At 40.1% G+C, this 15168-nt stretch overlaps 1 protein-coding gene across 4 annotated transcripts in view; it reads right to left on the bottom strand.

Annotated features, from left to right (window-relative positions):
* Positions 1-15168, bottom strand: part of LOC124612731 (tubulin epsilon and delta complex protein 1-like) — a 145550-nt gene that overhangs the window by 25127 nt on the left and 105255 nt on the right. For 3 of the 4 annotated variants that reach the window (XR_006979567.1, XM_047141102.1, XM_047141104.1), the window contains 2 exons: positions 14028-14177; positions 11027-11203 (listed from right to left, as the gene is read on the bottom strand). Coding sequence is in view for 3 of the 4 variants with exons in the window: in XM_047141102.1 (XP_046997058.1) it covers positions 11027-11203; positions 14028-14177 (327 nt within the window). In the remaining variant the exon portion in view is untranslated. The remainder of the gene's footprint in view (positions 1-11026; positions 11204-14027; positions 14178-15168) is intronic. The other variant, XM_047141103.1, reaches the window with a different exon arrangement.

The following is a 15168-nucleotide window of genomic DNA, read 5'->3' as shown; positions in this document are numbered from 1 at the left end:
CACCTGGAAACAGTGGCCACATGTATGCAATTTCTACTAGAGTCAACGTGCTTTTGTTGTCTGTCTGATGTAGGACTTAGCCCGATAGCTGAATAATAATTAGCAGTCTTATTCACTTTGCCTCTCTACACTCAACACCTCCTTTATGTGGTAAGTAGAAATTTATCCTTTTCGTACTGCTGGAACCAACAAATTGAAACTTTTCCTGAGAAGCAAGACTGCAGTTTGCTCTAACACTACACGAAAGCTTTGATGTCCACTAAATAGTTTTCTGTCTTCAGCTTTTTAGTCTGAATCTTTTGCAGCCAAGCGGCTCATGGGTAGTTGGTGTGGAGTCACACTGCTGCTAGGCAGTCACCTCCAAGAGACTGTGATTGACTTTATAAGTTACAGATGCAGGTCTAATGGTATTATGGGTGCAGTGTATTTACTATGTATTCAAAATCCAATATTGTTTCAACAGAAAGTATATAGAATTAACAGAAATTGGAGAAGCAATAACCAGCAAAATATTTTTACAAATGTGTCACCTATATCTGCAAGGATAATAATGCCCAGCAATCAACTAAAAAGGAAGTTTCAATTGAAAAGAACTATCACCAAACAAGAGAAAATCATTAGCTGCCTGACGGGTATATACGCTCAAGACGTTACATGGGAGCTGTTGGGATACTGTTTCTATTGCATGACAGAGACTCATCCTGGTCCGGCACACAGTCTTCATCTGCCAGGAAGTTTCGCATCAACACACACTCCATTACAGCATGAAATATTTATTATGGAGAACGGTGTTTTTTATGTCATCAAGGTGTTTTGTGTTGGCCTGAAGTCCCTACTGAAACAAACCTGTATCACAAATTTATTTATTTACACGGCAGGTTCTATAAGACCAACCAAAGGAGCAAATTTCAAAGGTCATGGAACGTGTCAGTACATGAAATTACAACATAAAAGTAATAACAGATAAAAATAAAATGTTTATGAACCCAAAAAAAGTCAGTCCATAAGCTCAAGTAAACGCAATCAACAATACAACAAGAATCAGCTTAATTTTTCAAGGAACTCCTTGACAGAATAGGAGTGACCCATGAGGAAACTCTTCAGTTTAGATTTGAAAGTGTGTGGATTGCTGCTAAGATTTTTGAATTCGAGTGGTAGCTTACTGAAAATGGATGCAGCAGTATACTGCACACCTTTTTGCACAAGCGTTAAGGAAGTGCAATCCAAATGCAGGTTTGATTTCTGCCGAGTATTGACCAAGTGAAAGCTGCTTATTCTTGGGAATAAGGATTATATATATTGAGAGGCCAATGTCTAAACACCCAAACTCGTGAACAGGGGTCAACAAGAAGTTCATGAACTTACACCACTTATTGCCTGAACTGCCCATTTCTGAGACAAAAACATCCTTTTAGAATGCGAAGAGTTACTCCAAAATATAATACCATATGAAAATAAGCAAGTAGACTAATTTTCATGTCAAATGATCACTCACTTCAGATCCCTTCGAATAGTAAAAATGGCAGCATTAAGTCTTTGAACAAGATCCTGAACATGGGCTTCCTGCGACAGTTTACTATCTATCTGAACACCCAGAAATTTGAACTGTTCAGTTTCACTAATCATATGCCCATTCTGTGAAATTAAAATGTCAGGTTTTGCTGAACTGTGTGTTAGAAACTGTAAAAACTGAGTCTTATTGTGATTTAGCATTAGTTTGTTTTCCGCAAGCCATGAACATAGGTCATGAACTGCTCTATTTGAAACCGAGCCAATGTTGCACACAACATCCTTTACTACCAAGCTACTGTCATCAGCAAACAGAAATATTTTAGAGTTACCTGCAATACTAGAGGGTATATCATTTATATAAATAAGGAACAGGAGTGGCCCCAACACTGATCCCTGGGGCACCCCGCACTTGACCGTACCTCACTCAGACCCCACATCACAGCCATTCTAAACATTGTGAATAACGGCCTTTTGCTGTCTGTTGCTAAAGTAAGTGGTGATCCAATTGTGAGCTACTCCCCCCATTCCCTAATGGTCCAACTTCTGGAGCAATATTTTGTGATCAACACAATCAAACACCTAGCTTTCGAAACCTTTTGTTTAACCCATCCAGTACCTCACAGAGAAAAGAGAATATAGCATTTTCAATTGTTAAGAGACTTCTAAAGCCGAACTGTACATTTGGTAGCAAATTGTGTGATATAAAATGATCAATTATCCTTACATGCACAGCCTTTTCAATAACTTCAGCAAACACTGATGGCATAGAAATAGGTCTAAAATTATCTGCATTATCTCTTTTTATAAAGCGGCTTTACTACTGAGAACTTTAATCATTCAGGAAACTGACCATTCCTGAAGGAAAAATTACAAATATGGCTACAGGGCTAACATGTGCAGCACAGTACTTTCATATTCTGCTAGGCACTCCATCATAACTATGAGAGTCATTAGTCTTCAGTGATTTAATTATTGACTCAGTCTCCCCCTTGTGTGTATCACAGAGGAGTATTTCAGACATCAATCTCGGAAAGGCATTTGCCAAGAAAGTTAAGATTGCCTGCAGAAACTAAATTTTTATTTAACTCACCAGCAATGCTCAGAAAATGATTGTCAAATATTGTACATATATCTGATTTATCAGCAACAGAAATATTCTTACTATGAACTGACTTTGTATCTTTGACCTTGTGCTGCTGACCAGACACTTCCTTCACAACTGACCATATAGTTTTAATTTTATTCTGTGAATTAGGTATCCTATTTGCATACCACATACTCTTTGCCTTCCTAATAACATTTTTAAGCACCTTACAATACTGTTTGTAATGGGATACAGTAGCTTGATTGTGACTACTTCTAACATTTTTATAATTCCCACTTTGATCTGCATGATGTCCTTATGTGACTAGTCAGTGATTCAAGCTGCCTACTACCGCTAGTACCCCGTTTAGACTATTCTAATGGAAAACAACTCTCAAAGAGAATGAGAAATGTGTTGAGGAAAGCATTATATTTATCATCTGTTATCAGCACTATAAACATCCTGCCACTCTTGTTCCTTGACAAGGTTTAAAACACTCTGTTGCTGTTGGATTAACTTTCCTACATAGTTTGTAATTATATGTGACATTTGTTTGATTACAAACGCCTTTTAGTGTTAAAATTTATGAATCATGGTCTGAAAGGCCATTCACTCCTTTACCAACAGAATGCCCATCTAGTAATGAAGAATGAATAAGAGTATTGTCTATGGCTGTGCTACTGTTCCCTTGCACCGTAGTTGAAACACACAGTCTGCATCAGATCATATGAACTTAGGGGATCTACCAACGTCCTTCTTCTTGCACCATCATATACAAAATTCGTATTGAAGTCACCACATACATTCTTATACAGAAAAAAAGTTTAAGATCTGCTGGAACTGTCTGGGAGGGAGGGTTGGGTGACTGGGGCTCTCCAGGTTTGAATGATTTCACTTAATGTGAGACAACTGACGGACAAGTATCTTCTGTTGGTTACTTCAGTTAAATGAATGCTTTCACTTGGTCTCTGGGCTAGTGATTTCACTTCCATACTTTTTCACTCTTTTCCATGGGAGGCAACGGATGTTGGGTCAGCCACATGGTGCTGCCGCATAGCCGCCGCCGCCTCCTCCTCCTCCTCCTCCTCCTCCTCCTACTACTGTTGGACCTGCGCCAGCAGAGACGGGCTACCTCCTCCTGCTGCCTGCTGCCCTGCCCTGGCAGCAGCGGGATGCAGGCACAAGCAATCTCAGAGGCTGCTAGATTACTTTAATTTTGATTCAATAAAATGGAATCCAAACAGTCGCAAAAATTTGACAATGTTCCATTCTTCTTCTTGTACCTCTAGGAGAACTTTATGCTCGCTCAACTTTGTACTGCCAAAGAAGATTTATTAATGTTGTTTTAGTTGCACTTGGAACAATTCAATGCACAGCAATCCATTTATTAGTTTTAAATGGTGATAAAGTCATTGTTTTTCAGTACATAATTAAATGAACATGTATACTGCTCATTTTAACTTTGGCATATCCACTGACATGTTTTCGCTCACAGCTGGGAGTGGGGATACACTCTGGGAGTATGTGTACCCCTGTTTGTATTATATACCACTGCTCTACTACTTCTAATCAAAATAATACAGAATTGTTTCACTCGGAAGAATAATTGGATAACTCAGTCAATTAAACCACTAAACAGTGGTTTCAGCTGAATGAATGAATGAATACATGCTTCAACTGACAGAAAAACTGAGGACTGGTTTCATTTTAAATAAATAAATAACTCAGGCAATGTGCAAAACACCAACAGATTGTGTCGACTGTTTCCCTTCGTTGCTCCCATATACTTGTTTCACGCAAAAGAATGAAAGAGTAATTCAACTGATATGTAAAGCTACAACAAAATGAGTCCATTGTTTACCAAAAACCATTCATCATTATGGGCCCTCATTTGCAAGTAATCAACGATAACGTTGCATGACTCTCCAGAGCCTTAAAATTAATAGTGTTACATACAGTGGCAGCATAATGTTGTGGTAAAGATGCATCCCGAATGTGTTTAATATTGTGGGTTCAAATCCCGTAAGTTTTAAATCTTTATCAATATGATGGATCATTATTTTTCTTCAATTAATTGGTGTACATGCAATTTTTAATTTCTCATCCTTTACTGCATAATTTTAATCATCTTATTGACTTTTTTATTTGCTCCAATCTTTTATTCTTGTCATTCCTCTTTTGTTTAGAATCTTTAAAATAACATGCACAATGTTTCTATTTATTAAATTTAATTTCTTCTGTTTTATCATTTTATATTTTCATCGATGTATCTGCAGTCTTTCTTTCTATTCTTCATTTTGTTCGAATTTTATTCCTAATCCCTTCTTTCGTTTACTCTTCATCTGCATTATTTTGCCCATAGTGCAACAAGGATTAGCTTTAAATGTTTGTGTAATGTTAGCAGACACAAAACGCACACATCTAATGACATACAATTTTAGCACCACTACACAGCCAATAAAAGTGGATTATTTTGTCTTTTGTTTTTTAACCAGCGGAATACTATTATCAGGTATTTAAATATTATGATAGGTACATAGAAATAAGTGAAATCACATGCGTGAGGATTCCAAGTGAAAAAAAAAGAGGAAATGTCAATACGATGATTAATGCTGTATCTACACAACTATTGGCAACCACTACATACACAAAAATTACGTGGGCTGATAACTGCTTGCTAAATAATGACAGTGTTGGAGAAACATTAATACAACTATTAACTGTCCAAGTACAGAGTCCTATCACTGACAGTTGACTGCACACTGGCACAGAGTTGGTCTGACTAGAGAAGGTGCAACTGATTGAGACCCCACTTGCAATGGCCCAATGTATTCGTATGTGCCAGCCGGGGCATTGGCTGCAGGCGATGGTGGGGCACCAGCTTCACTCAGCTGCCACTGACATCAGAAACAAATGCTGTGGTGGCAGATTGTAAAGGCACAGTATCTTGTCCCTCCCCTCTTCCGCGGAACTGGTGCCACAGGCATCAGCACGCAAAAAAGGAGGACTATGCTGGGCAGACTGGTGCTGGCAGAGGCCAGCACAGACAAGGAAGCCACCAGATGTGGCAATGACAGCTGAAAGGCAACAGCCTTAGCTTCCATTGGCTCGTTAGCACCCGAAGAGGCATCACCCCTGCAAGAATTGGCCGTCAGCTGTCGCCAGCCAGGTAGAGTGTATGGACTGAACTGGTCCACACGATGGTGCACTGACGATAGTAATGCCCCCAAGCATGGGGGCTCTGTGCACCGTGCAGCAGTCAGAGATAGGGACAGTGACAATAGGGGAATGGTTGCCTAGCACTCCGATGAGTAGTCAGCGTCCAGGCAGCAGCTCCATCTTGATGCCCACTGGTACACCCATGGAAGGCGCCCATCCCCTAGGAAACAATGGCGCCTGCAGGCCGACTCTCTAACAGCATCCACTGTGGCTATGGTGGGTTGTTGCCTCACCGAAGGTCTTGCTGATTCCAACAGCAGGAGAGTGATGCCCCACCGATGTCCACAGTGAACATTCGCCGGCCATGTGTCTCCTGAACTGTAGCTGGCACTCATTCTGGCTGCTGCCGAATCAAGGAGCATACTTTGATTGGACCACCAACACTATATCGTGAAAGGCACGGCCTTGCCACAGGCTGTGGCGCAGGACAAAGCAAGTTTAACAGCAATCAGGGTTGTGGCAACATAGAACCTCCGTTGTGCTGCAGCCATTCAGCGGGGTGGTCCTGTAGTTGCTTAGCAACAGAGGCAATGCTGTATCAGCAGACAAGTCTGCCAAACACTTTGCCAACCGCATCTTAAATGTACGCAACATTTGTTCCGCCACACCATTTGATTGGGGGTGAAATAGTGCAGATGTGAAGTGAGTATTACCTTTCTGGATGGAGAAATAGTGGAACAACACTGAGACAAACTGTGGTCCATTGTTGGAGATTATCATCAGTGGCAATACTTTGGTCGTAAAAATCTGTGTTGGAGCCCACACAGAACCATCTGCCAAAGTGGACTGCATGTATATGATATTTGGGCAATTTGACAGTGCATCCATCACTACTAACTACATGGAATGACCGAAACGACCCACAAAATCAACGTGGATGCTATCCCATGGGTAATATGCAGTGGGACACAGAGCAAAAGTAAGTAAGTAAGTAAGTGTGTGTGTGTGTGTGTGTGTGTGTGTGTGTGTGTGTGTGTGTGTGTGTGTGTAGGGAGGGAGTGAGCGAGTGGGGGCAGGTGCACACGGCGTCTACTTCACGCTCAACACACTGTTTGCACCAGATTCTAGTAGAAAAAAATGCTATGTTAGCATCTTCTTGCGGGATATGTCCTAGTGGCCACACTGGAGAAGTGCAAGGATTCAGGACTACAGGACCGACAGGATGACAATGCAGACTACATCCAAATCTGTACTAAGGTAGAGTGTTACATCAACCACTGCCATACGATTACGAAGAAGGAAAAAATTGCGGAGCTGGCCTGATTCCTTAGCGGCAGCCCCTAGGTCAAGTTTCGACACAAAATGAGACACTTGACAGAGCACTGGATTTGCCAGGTGGCCTTCTCTATGCACTTTACTGTGACCATGAGCCTATCCAACACCTGCTGCGCGTGATCGTTGATTTGGAAACACACAACTTCCATTTTACTGTGTTCTGGGTCAGGACCAATGGGCAAGTGCGACTGCATTGGCATGAAGTGCAGTGGGATGATAATGAATCTTGTACAGACAACTTACTTAAAAATATACCCCACAGGTGAAATATTTGTAGAGTCCTGTCAGAAAGATGAGAAGTGCCACAAGTTGTGTATGGTCGATGACAAGATGGGATTTGCTTCCATAAAGGAAAATGTGCAACTTGTTGGCCACGTAGATAATAAACAATGCTTCCTTTTCTACTTGCAACTAACTGCATTGAGTTGTCATCAATGTCTTTGAAGCATATGCCAGAGATTGTTCAGATCCATTGGCTCCCTGTGACACGAAACCTCACCAAGTCTGTGCTAGGATGCGTCAGCAACAAGAACCAGCTGTCTACCTGGTGTAACGATATTGAGACATTAGCAACGTCTTTCTATGACTGAATGTCTTGTCACAGTCTGCTGACTAAACAAAGGGAACACCTATATTCTTCAATTTTTTAAGACGTGAATGACATACATCACATTTAATTTTGTGTAGTAAGTGACTTTCCTCAAAACTGCTGGCAGATCCTTCAGGTTTCGTGGCTGCTGCATAGGACAGAGATCATCCTTTGAAAGAAGATGGCTCACATGTTCTACCTTTGCCTTAAAGAGAGAGAGAGCCACAGGTTACACAGTTTGTACAACAAACTGTTCTAAGAATCACTGAAAAAGAGCGGGGGTCATGTGATGCCTAAAGGCAAGCAATGTGTAACTGTACAAATCGAAGGGGTGTCGATAACCCTGGTCTGTTGGGAAGCAGAATCCAGACGAAGCTGTAGACATTCCTCCACCAAATCAATTACATCGCCGCCTGCCAGCTTCCAAGGATTTTGTCAGTCTACATAATCAGATAAGAATCCATTATCGATGGAGCATTAATTGTGTATTTGAAATCTCCACCCAAACGTAGTACCCCTGATGGTTTGTGAATGACAACCTATGGTAGCCCATTGGCTAGAGGGTATCAATTCAGTGATACCCAGGACCTGCAACCTATCAAATTCTTCCTTGACTGCCGATCTCAGGGCAAATGGGAGAGGCCAAGTACAACAAAATTTAGGAATGGCCGTTGGTTTATGGGTGATACATATCCCAAAATCCTCTGCCGCCCGTACACCTTGTGAAAACAAGGGACCAGGCTCAAAGCAGAGGTCATCCAGGTCCTGGAACAGAATTATCAGAAACAGGATGGACTGCATCTTGAATCTGGAACCCAAAAATGTTCTCCAACGTTACTGTCTACTGCCAAAAACGTGATCCTCCTCATGCAAGATGATATTCAATGTCTATCGCAAACTCTCACTGAACAGGAATGGGCTGGTTTCTATAACTGACCAAATGATGATTTGTGGAGCAGAGAGAGCAGTGGGCAGGTGGGCATGTGTTTGTGTCGGTGGCAGTGGCTGGGAGGGGAGAGGGGGGTTACTGCTCTCAGCAAATTTGTAAGTAACTGACAACTCCAATCTAACTGCTGCTGCTGCTGTTGTAACAGTAATTGAACCAATGCCGGATCCATTTCATTCGCGAAAGACACGCACAGGACAAACATACTAGTTGCCAATGCTGTTGTATCCACCCTCTTTATTGACAACCATGTTGGCTGCAAACTGCACACTGAATAACGACAAGCTTAGAGAAACATGAACACACAACTATTAACTGTCCAAGACCAGACAGACTGACAACAGAATGCACACCAGCATGGATCAGGTCCGACTTGAGAACATTTGTGTATGGCAGAGAAGATGCAAGTGGATGAGGCCACGCTGGCAGCAGCCCAACACGTTCATGTTCACATTTGTTAACTAGGGCACTGACTATGGGTGACTGTGGCGTGCTTGCTTTGCCCGGCTACCGCTGGCGCTCATTACAAACACTACAGTGGCGGATTGTGCAGGTGTGCCTCCACAATTAAAAACGCAGCAAAGTATTAGAAATAAACTGTCTAATTGAATAAAAATAATGATCCAAAATATTTCAATGAAGATTTTATATCAAATTTTCAACTGACAGAATTCAAATGTTAGGAATATATCTTAACCACTACGCTACGCTGCTGCTCTGTGTAATGCTTATTTTTAAGGCTTTAGAGCAGCGATAGTCAAACTTACTTACTTACTTACTGCCCACTTTTGTATTTCTGTTAGTAGTAATTTTTTTTAAACATCCACCAGTTCCACAGCAATGGTAATTTATACAGCAGGGAGGTACCTTAAATTTATAAAGCAGCTGACACTGCCTGCCGCCCACCATGAAAACTGGACCGCCCAGTACTGGGCAGTAGGACCAGGTTGACTATGACTGTTTTAGATTTTCTTGTTCAGAATATCAAGCTGCATACACACATATGCACTCGGGTTCAGACTGAGCAAGGTGACGCAAGGCTAAGTGCCTGGGCTCTTAGTTCATCTTCCACAATGAAGGTGATTTATGACGTAGGGAAGTAACTCTGTTATGAAATTTATAAAGCAGAGTTGCAGCAAGTTAAAGTATAAAATAATAATTACTTACCAAACACTTTTTCAAAAATTTATTAAAACCTAATGCAAATATCTTTAACCCTCAACTGCCTACTGCCCACTATTAAAACTGCAGTGCCCACAAGTGGTAAGCAGTAAGAACCAGGTTGATTACAACTGCTCTAGAGCATCACATGAAATTATTGTTGATAACTTACAAGTGAGAATCCATTTTGATGAACAGCTCCAGAGTGTGACACCTGGGACCCTAGCTTTCAAAACTGTATAGATTGCTTCAAAAAGTTGATCGCGCCCCTAGGGACCTCCCCTTGTGAGTAATTTAAGTCAGTCGCCCTCAAACATAAAACCATAAATGACAAAATGTCTTAGTAACTTTTTCAGAAATCTAAAATTGTGCACTTCACAAAATGGGAGAAAAGTACCTATGACTACAACATTGATAAGCCACAGTTGGAATCTATCAACTTATACAAATAACTGAGTGACAATCTGAAAAAATAAGATATGAAATGGAATGAACATATGGACTCTGTTGAACATAAGGCAGGTGGCAGAACCAGTTCACTGACAGGCCAGTAGGAAACTACAATCAGTCTACAAGGAGATTGCTTACAGAACACTTGTGGAAGCCATCCTAGATAGTCGCTGCTCAAGTGTATGAACCAAAACCACATAGGATTAACCAGAAACATAAAAAAAGGCAGTACAAATGGCAAACTATCACTTGAAACCCTACTTGCAAAGTTTCAAGAAATAGCTTCATATGAGGAATCTAGCGTTATATTACTGCTCCCTAAGTATCACTCCCATAGATATCATGAAGACAAGATTACACTCATTATAGTATGCACAGAGGTCTTTGAGCAGTCAGTCTTCCTGCAATCCATATGTGAATGGAACGGGAGTACCCTCCGCCATCCACTTGTCCATGGGACAAGTGGTTTTCAGAGAATAGATATATCTGTAATATGTCAGGCTCAATATACTGAATTTCCGCCATTGTGACTTGCTTTATGGGACTCGGACTGGAGCCTTAAAGATAACTTTTTTGTGAGAGGTTTCATGAGATGCTATGGAAATAACGTGTCAAGTTCTCCACAGCTTCAGATCATCCCGCTTCCAACAGGACCAACCCCTGAAAAACGAGATGTTGCCAAGGGAGAAAAAGAGGGATAGCACTGGATGATACACATATAGCTTTGTTGAGCAGCTGGCATTAGAAAGATTAAAACAATAATAGACACCTGTCATCAACTTTATCTTACCATCCATTCCCAAAACAATGTGGACCTTTTAAGCCATTGTTTCCATGTTTCAATCACTAAAGCCAATCTTTTGATTTCTTGCAACTCACTAGCATATTTTTCAGGATCCTTTAATAGCCTTGTTTGAACAACTGACAGATGAGGAAGGCCAGTGACGGTAGCAGTGCTCTGATGTACCTAATTAAAAAGAGTAAAACACTTTTTCAGGCACATGGCTGTTCTAAACTGTAGCTACACAACTAGCTTCCAGAGGCCATAATTTTATAAGAAATGAGCACAGTTAGAAACAGGAGACACAATGAAGAAAAATGATTTAAATGTCAACATGTGGGCCATTAGTGAAGGAAAGTTTTGAGTGGACAGCGGACAATCATCCAAAAAAAGGTTGTAATTACCTTAAAGATCTTATATTGCAGTTCAGTACCAGAAACTATACATCTTGCTAATGTTAATCTGCTCATTAATAGAAATATAACCTTTTATTTGTGATAAATTACCTGTGTTGAAGTATTCCAAGAAGTTTCGGGATTGCAGCCGAATAATGTTGATTTCTTGCCATGATATTTTGGGTCACAAACATTCAGCCATCTTTAGGTGTGTGTTTTGCACTGGAGATTGCTAGTTCACATTGCTGCCTTTATACCAAAACCAGGCACAGAGATGCATGCACAAAGGTAGCCACTAGATGAGCAACCTCTGTAGAGTTTGGGTTTAACATCACATCAACATCGAAGTCATTAGATATGGATCACAAGCTCAGATGTGTCAAGGACGGGAAAGGAAATTGGCCGTGCGCTTTCAAGGGAACCATCCTGACATTTGCCTGGACTGATTTAGGAAAATCATGGAAGACCTAAATGTGTGTGGCTGGATGTGGGTTTGAATTGTAGTCCTCCAGAATGTCCATCTATGATGCGCAGGTGCCTGCATTATGTGATACTACATGCGTGCTTTCTTTCAGAACGTGCACTTGAGGTGTTAACAATCAAATGTCAAAATTAATAAAAAATTACTGATGCTAGATGTGTGGTTGGTCATAAAATGTTTTCTTCCTGATTTCAGAAATCACTGGGTCCCACGCCTTAACCAGTTGAAACCCACCTCACAATTAATAAGATCTTGTGCTAAATGTACTTCCACAGATTCCTTAATAATTGAATCCCAGAAGGATCTCATCAAGGATAAGATTTCCATAGCAGAATAATCTATGGAATGTCTGTGGAGATGCCATGCTCAGCTATAGCTGACTTACTGAGCTGTGAAAGGTGAGTGTGGTGATCATGTTCAAAGTACCTTTTGCCCACTGTCTGTCCAATGTAGACTCTGCCACACTACCAAGGTATTCTGCAGATTCTAGCCTTCCACTATCCCAGATTGTCCTTTGCAGAACTGAGAAGAGCACAAATCTTTGTAGGTGGGCGGAAGATTGTTCCAAAATGATGTTTCCTTAAGATTCTACCCAATTTTGATGAAATACTGCGAATGAACGGGAGGAATGCCAAGGACTTGGACTGCTCTTTCTCCTCTTGATCTTGTGGGCACAACTATGGATGTCCATAGAACATTGGTGCACCAGGTACATGTTGTGTCTGGAGCATTTTGAGCCCAGGGCATTCCTTCTGTATGCTGGCAATATTTTGTCGAAATTAGACAGACTCTTAAGGAAACATCACGTCAAGGTAACCTTCCACCCACCTACAAAGACTTGTGCACTTCAGCAAAGGACGATCTGGAAATGCAGAAGGCAGGAATTTACAGAACATCTTGGCAGCGTGGCAAAGCATATATTTGACAGAATGTGCACACTGCATCAAAGATGTGTTGAAGATGATCGCCATGCTTGCATTTTGCAGCCCAGTCAGCCAGCCATAGCCTTTCATCTCCAAAGAACATTCCATAGATTATTCTGCCACAGAAGTTTTGGCCTCAGTGTGATCCTTCTGGGACTCAATTATTAAGGAATAAATAGAAACACATTTTGCATGAGATCTTATTAATTGTGATGCCAGCTTTCAACTAGATGAGCATGGGGCCCAGTGATTTCTTTAATTTCTGCAGAAAAAAAAAATAATAATAATTTTGTGGGACCCATCGCACATCTACTGACAATTTTTGTTAATTTTGACATCTGAAGTTTAAATCCATGAGTGTGCATGTAATATCACATTACATATGCACCTGTGCACCATAGATGAAGCAATATTCTAAGAAGGCACAAAACATGTCAGATGTCACTCGTGTAGTGGCTGCCTTTGTGTATGCATCTCCGTGCCAATTTTTGGTATAAAGGCAGCGATGTGAACTAGCAATCTCCACTGCAAAACATTCGCCTGAAGGAATGGTTGTCAGCCGAAATATCAAGGCATGAAGTCGATGATATCCAGCTGCAATCCTGAAACTTCATGGAATACTCTAAGCCACGAAAATTTCTAGAATGACAGCTACTGAAGTAGTCTGACACCCTGTGTCATGAGTACTTAAACTGTCATCTAATATGTAATGTAATCAAAATGGTACGAATCACCACATGTCCACATAAGAGATGTAAAATGAATGCATGCAGTCTTGGGAATCTTCAGTGTCAAACTGCACAATCACGAGCTGTGAAAGACAAAATTTACAAGAAATTTTTTTTTTCAGTAAAATTGGTGAGATGAATCTGACACAATACAAATAAAAGAGTACTGAAATAATGGACAACAATGCTAGGAAAAATATGGTGCAAAAACTTTGATAATTTGCCCACTTTTTCCATCTTTAGTGAAGGATATTAGTCAAAGAGCAAGATATATCTTTTTCTTGATGCTGTTGTTCGCTTTACTTTCATCCTTTCCATTAAGTATATTACTTTCACAGCACTTTTACCCCTACTGATTAAAAATTTAATTCTTTGGTTACATTTTTCAATTTTGGTCATGGACAGTAAGCTGAACCTCTACTAATAAATTTAAACAAAATAATTAACATAAAGCAGAAAATATGTGCTTAAATGACATATTACCTTGGAAACCAAATTAATCATTTCTTTACTTGTCTCAGTAATTATCTTCAAATTATGACTAATTTTACCAGCCATCAATAAGATATAATGCATACAGTCATTATCATTTTTTACATCTGCTTTCTGATTGCTGGTCACACTTGTCTCCAACTGTGGAAGAAAATACTATTTAAAGCGAGAACAAGTTGAAATTAATATAGGATGGAAAGTTATAACACAAATTAAATAATTTAAGAGTAAAGGAACCCACTCACCAAACAGAACTGTTGAGTCATTGGCTTGCACACAAAAAAAATGGCAATCCCCCCCCCCCCCCCCCCCCCACACACACACACACACACAGACAGACACAGAGAGAGCGGAATTCACTCATAAGAAAGACTGTGTTACATTTCTCGTGAGAAATGAGCTAAGTGAAACCTTTGTGCAATATGCGTGCAACATTTGTTGGACGTTGACCAACACAAAATGTAAAACCTAATTTTTAAGTGAAGTTTGAAATGTTTTTAAGAGAATTCAACTGATACTTTACCTTGATTTCTTACTATGCATGAGATGTGGGTTTGTCTTCCCAAATAGAAACCAAACAGAAACAAAAACAATGGTTGGTAGTTGGTGGTCCCACAAAAATAAAATTGATTTACTGTACCAGGAGTATGAAACAATTTTTCATCTGCTACTACTAGTTGTTAGTTTTACACCCAAATGCTACAAACTTCTCTAATTTTAATGAAAAGACTATTTTGTCCTTTATGTTGATTAGTTTTTCCTGAATACAGACAAAGATGCTTGCAATAAAAAATTTCAATTCATTTATTTCAAATATGGAAATGTTCTGAAATAGACCAAAGCAGCAGCAACCTTTGTTTCCTAGACTTACATTAAAATGGACCACAATTTAGTGGAACATCATTTGTCATCACCACAACAGTAATGGCTTGATTTTTTTCTGAGCTAATAGTAAGTTCATGGAGACAAAAACTGGCTGCAGAATTTTGTAACCCAAGTTTTTAACATTGCTACTGAAGAACATAAATAAAGAAAAAATCTTAATGACACATAAAGAAAGATAACACAACCTACACTTATTGTCAAAAGTACAATCATATGGGGTATCATGTGAAATTTGTGAGTGGATTGC

This window comes from Schistocerca americana, chromosome 4, assembly GCF_021461395.2.
Source record: "Schistocerca americana isolate TAMUIC-IGC-003095 chromosome 4, iqSchAmer2.1, whole genome shotgun sequence".
Classification (NCBI taxonomy): Eukaryota; Metazoa; Arthropoda; class Insecta; order Orthoptera; family Acrididae; genus Schistocerca; species Schistocerca americana.
This window is presented reverse-complemented; position numbering and strand designations above follow the sequence as displayed.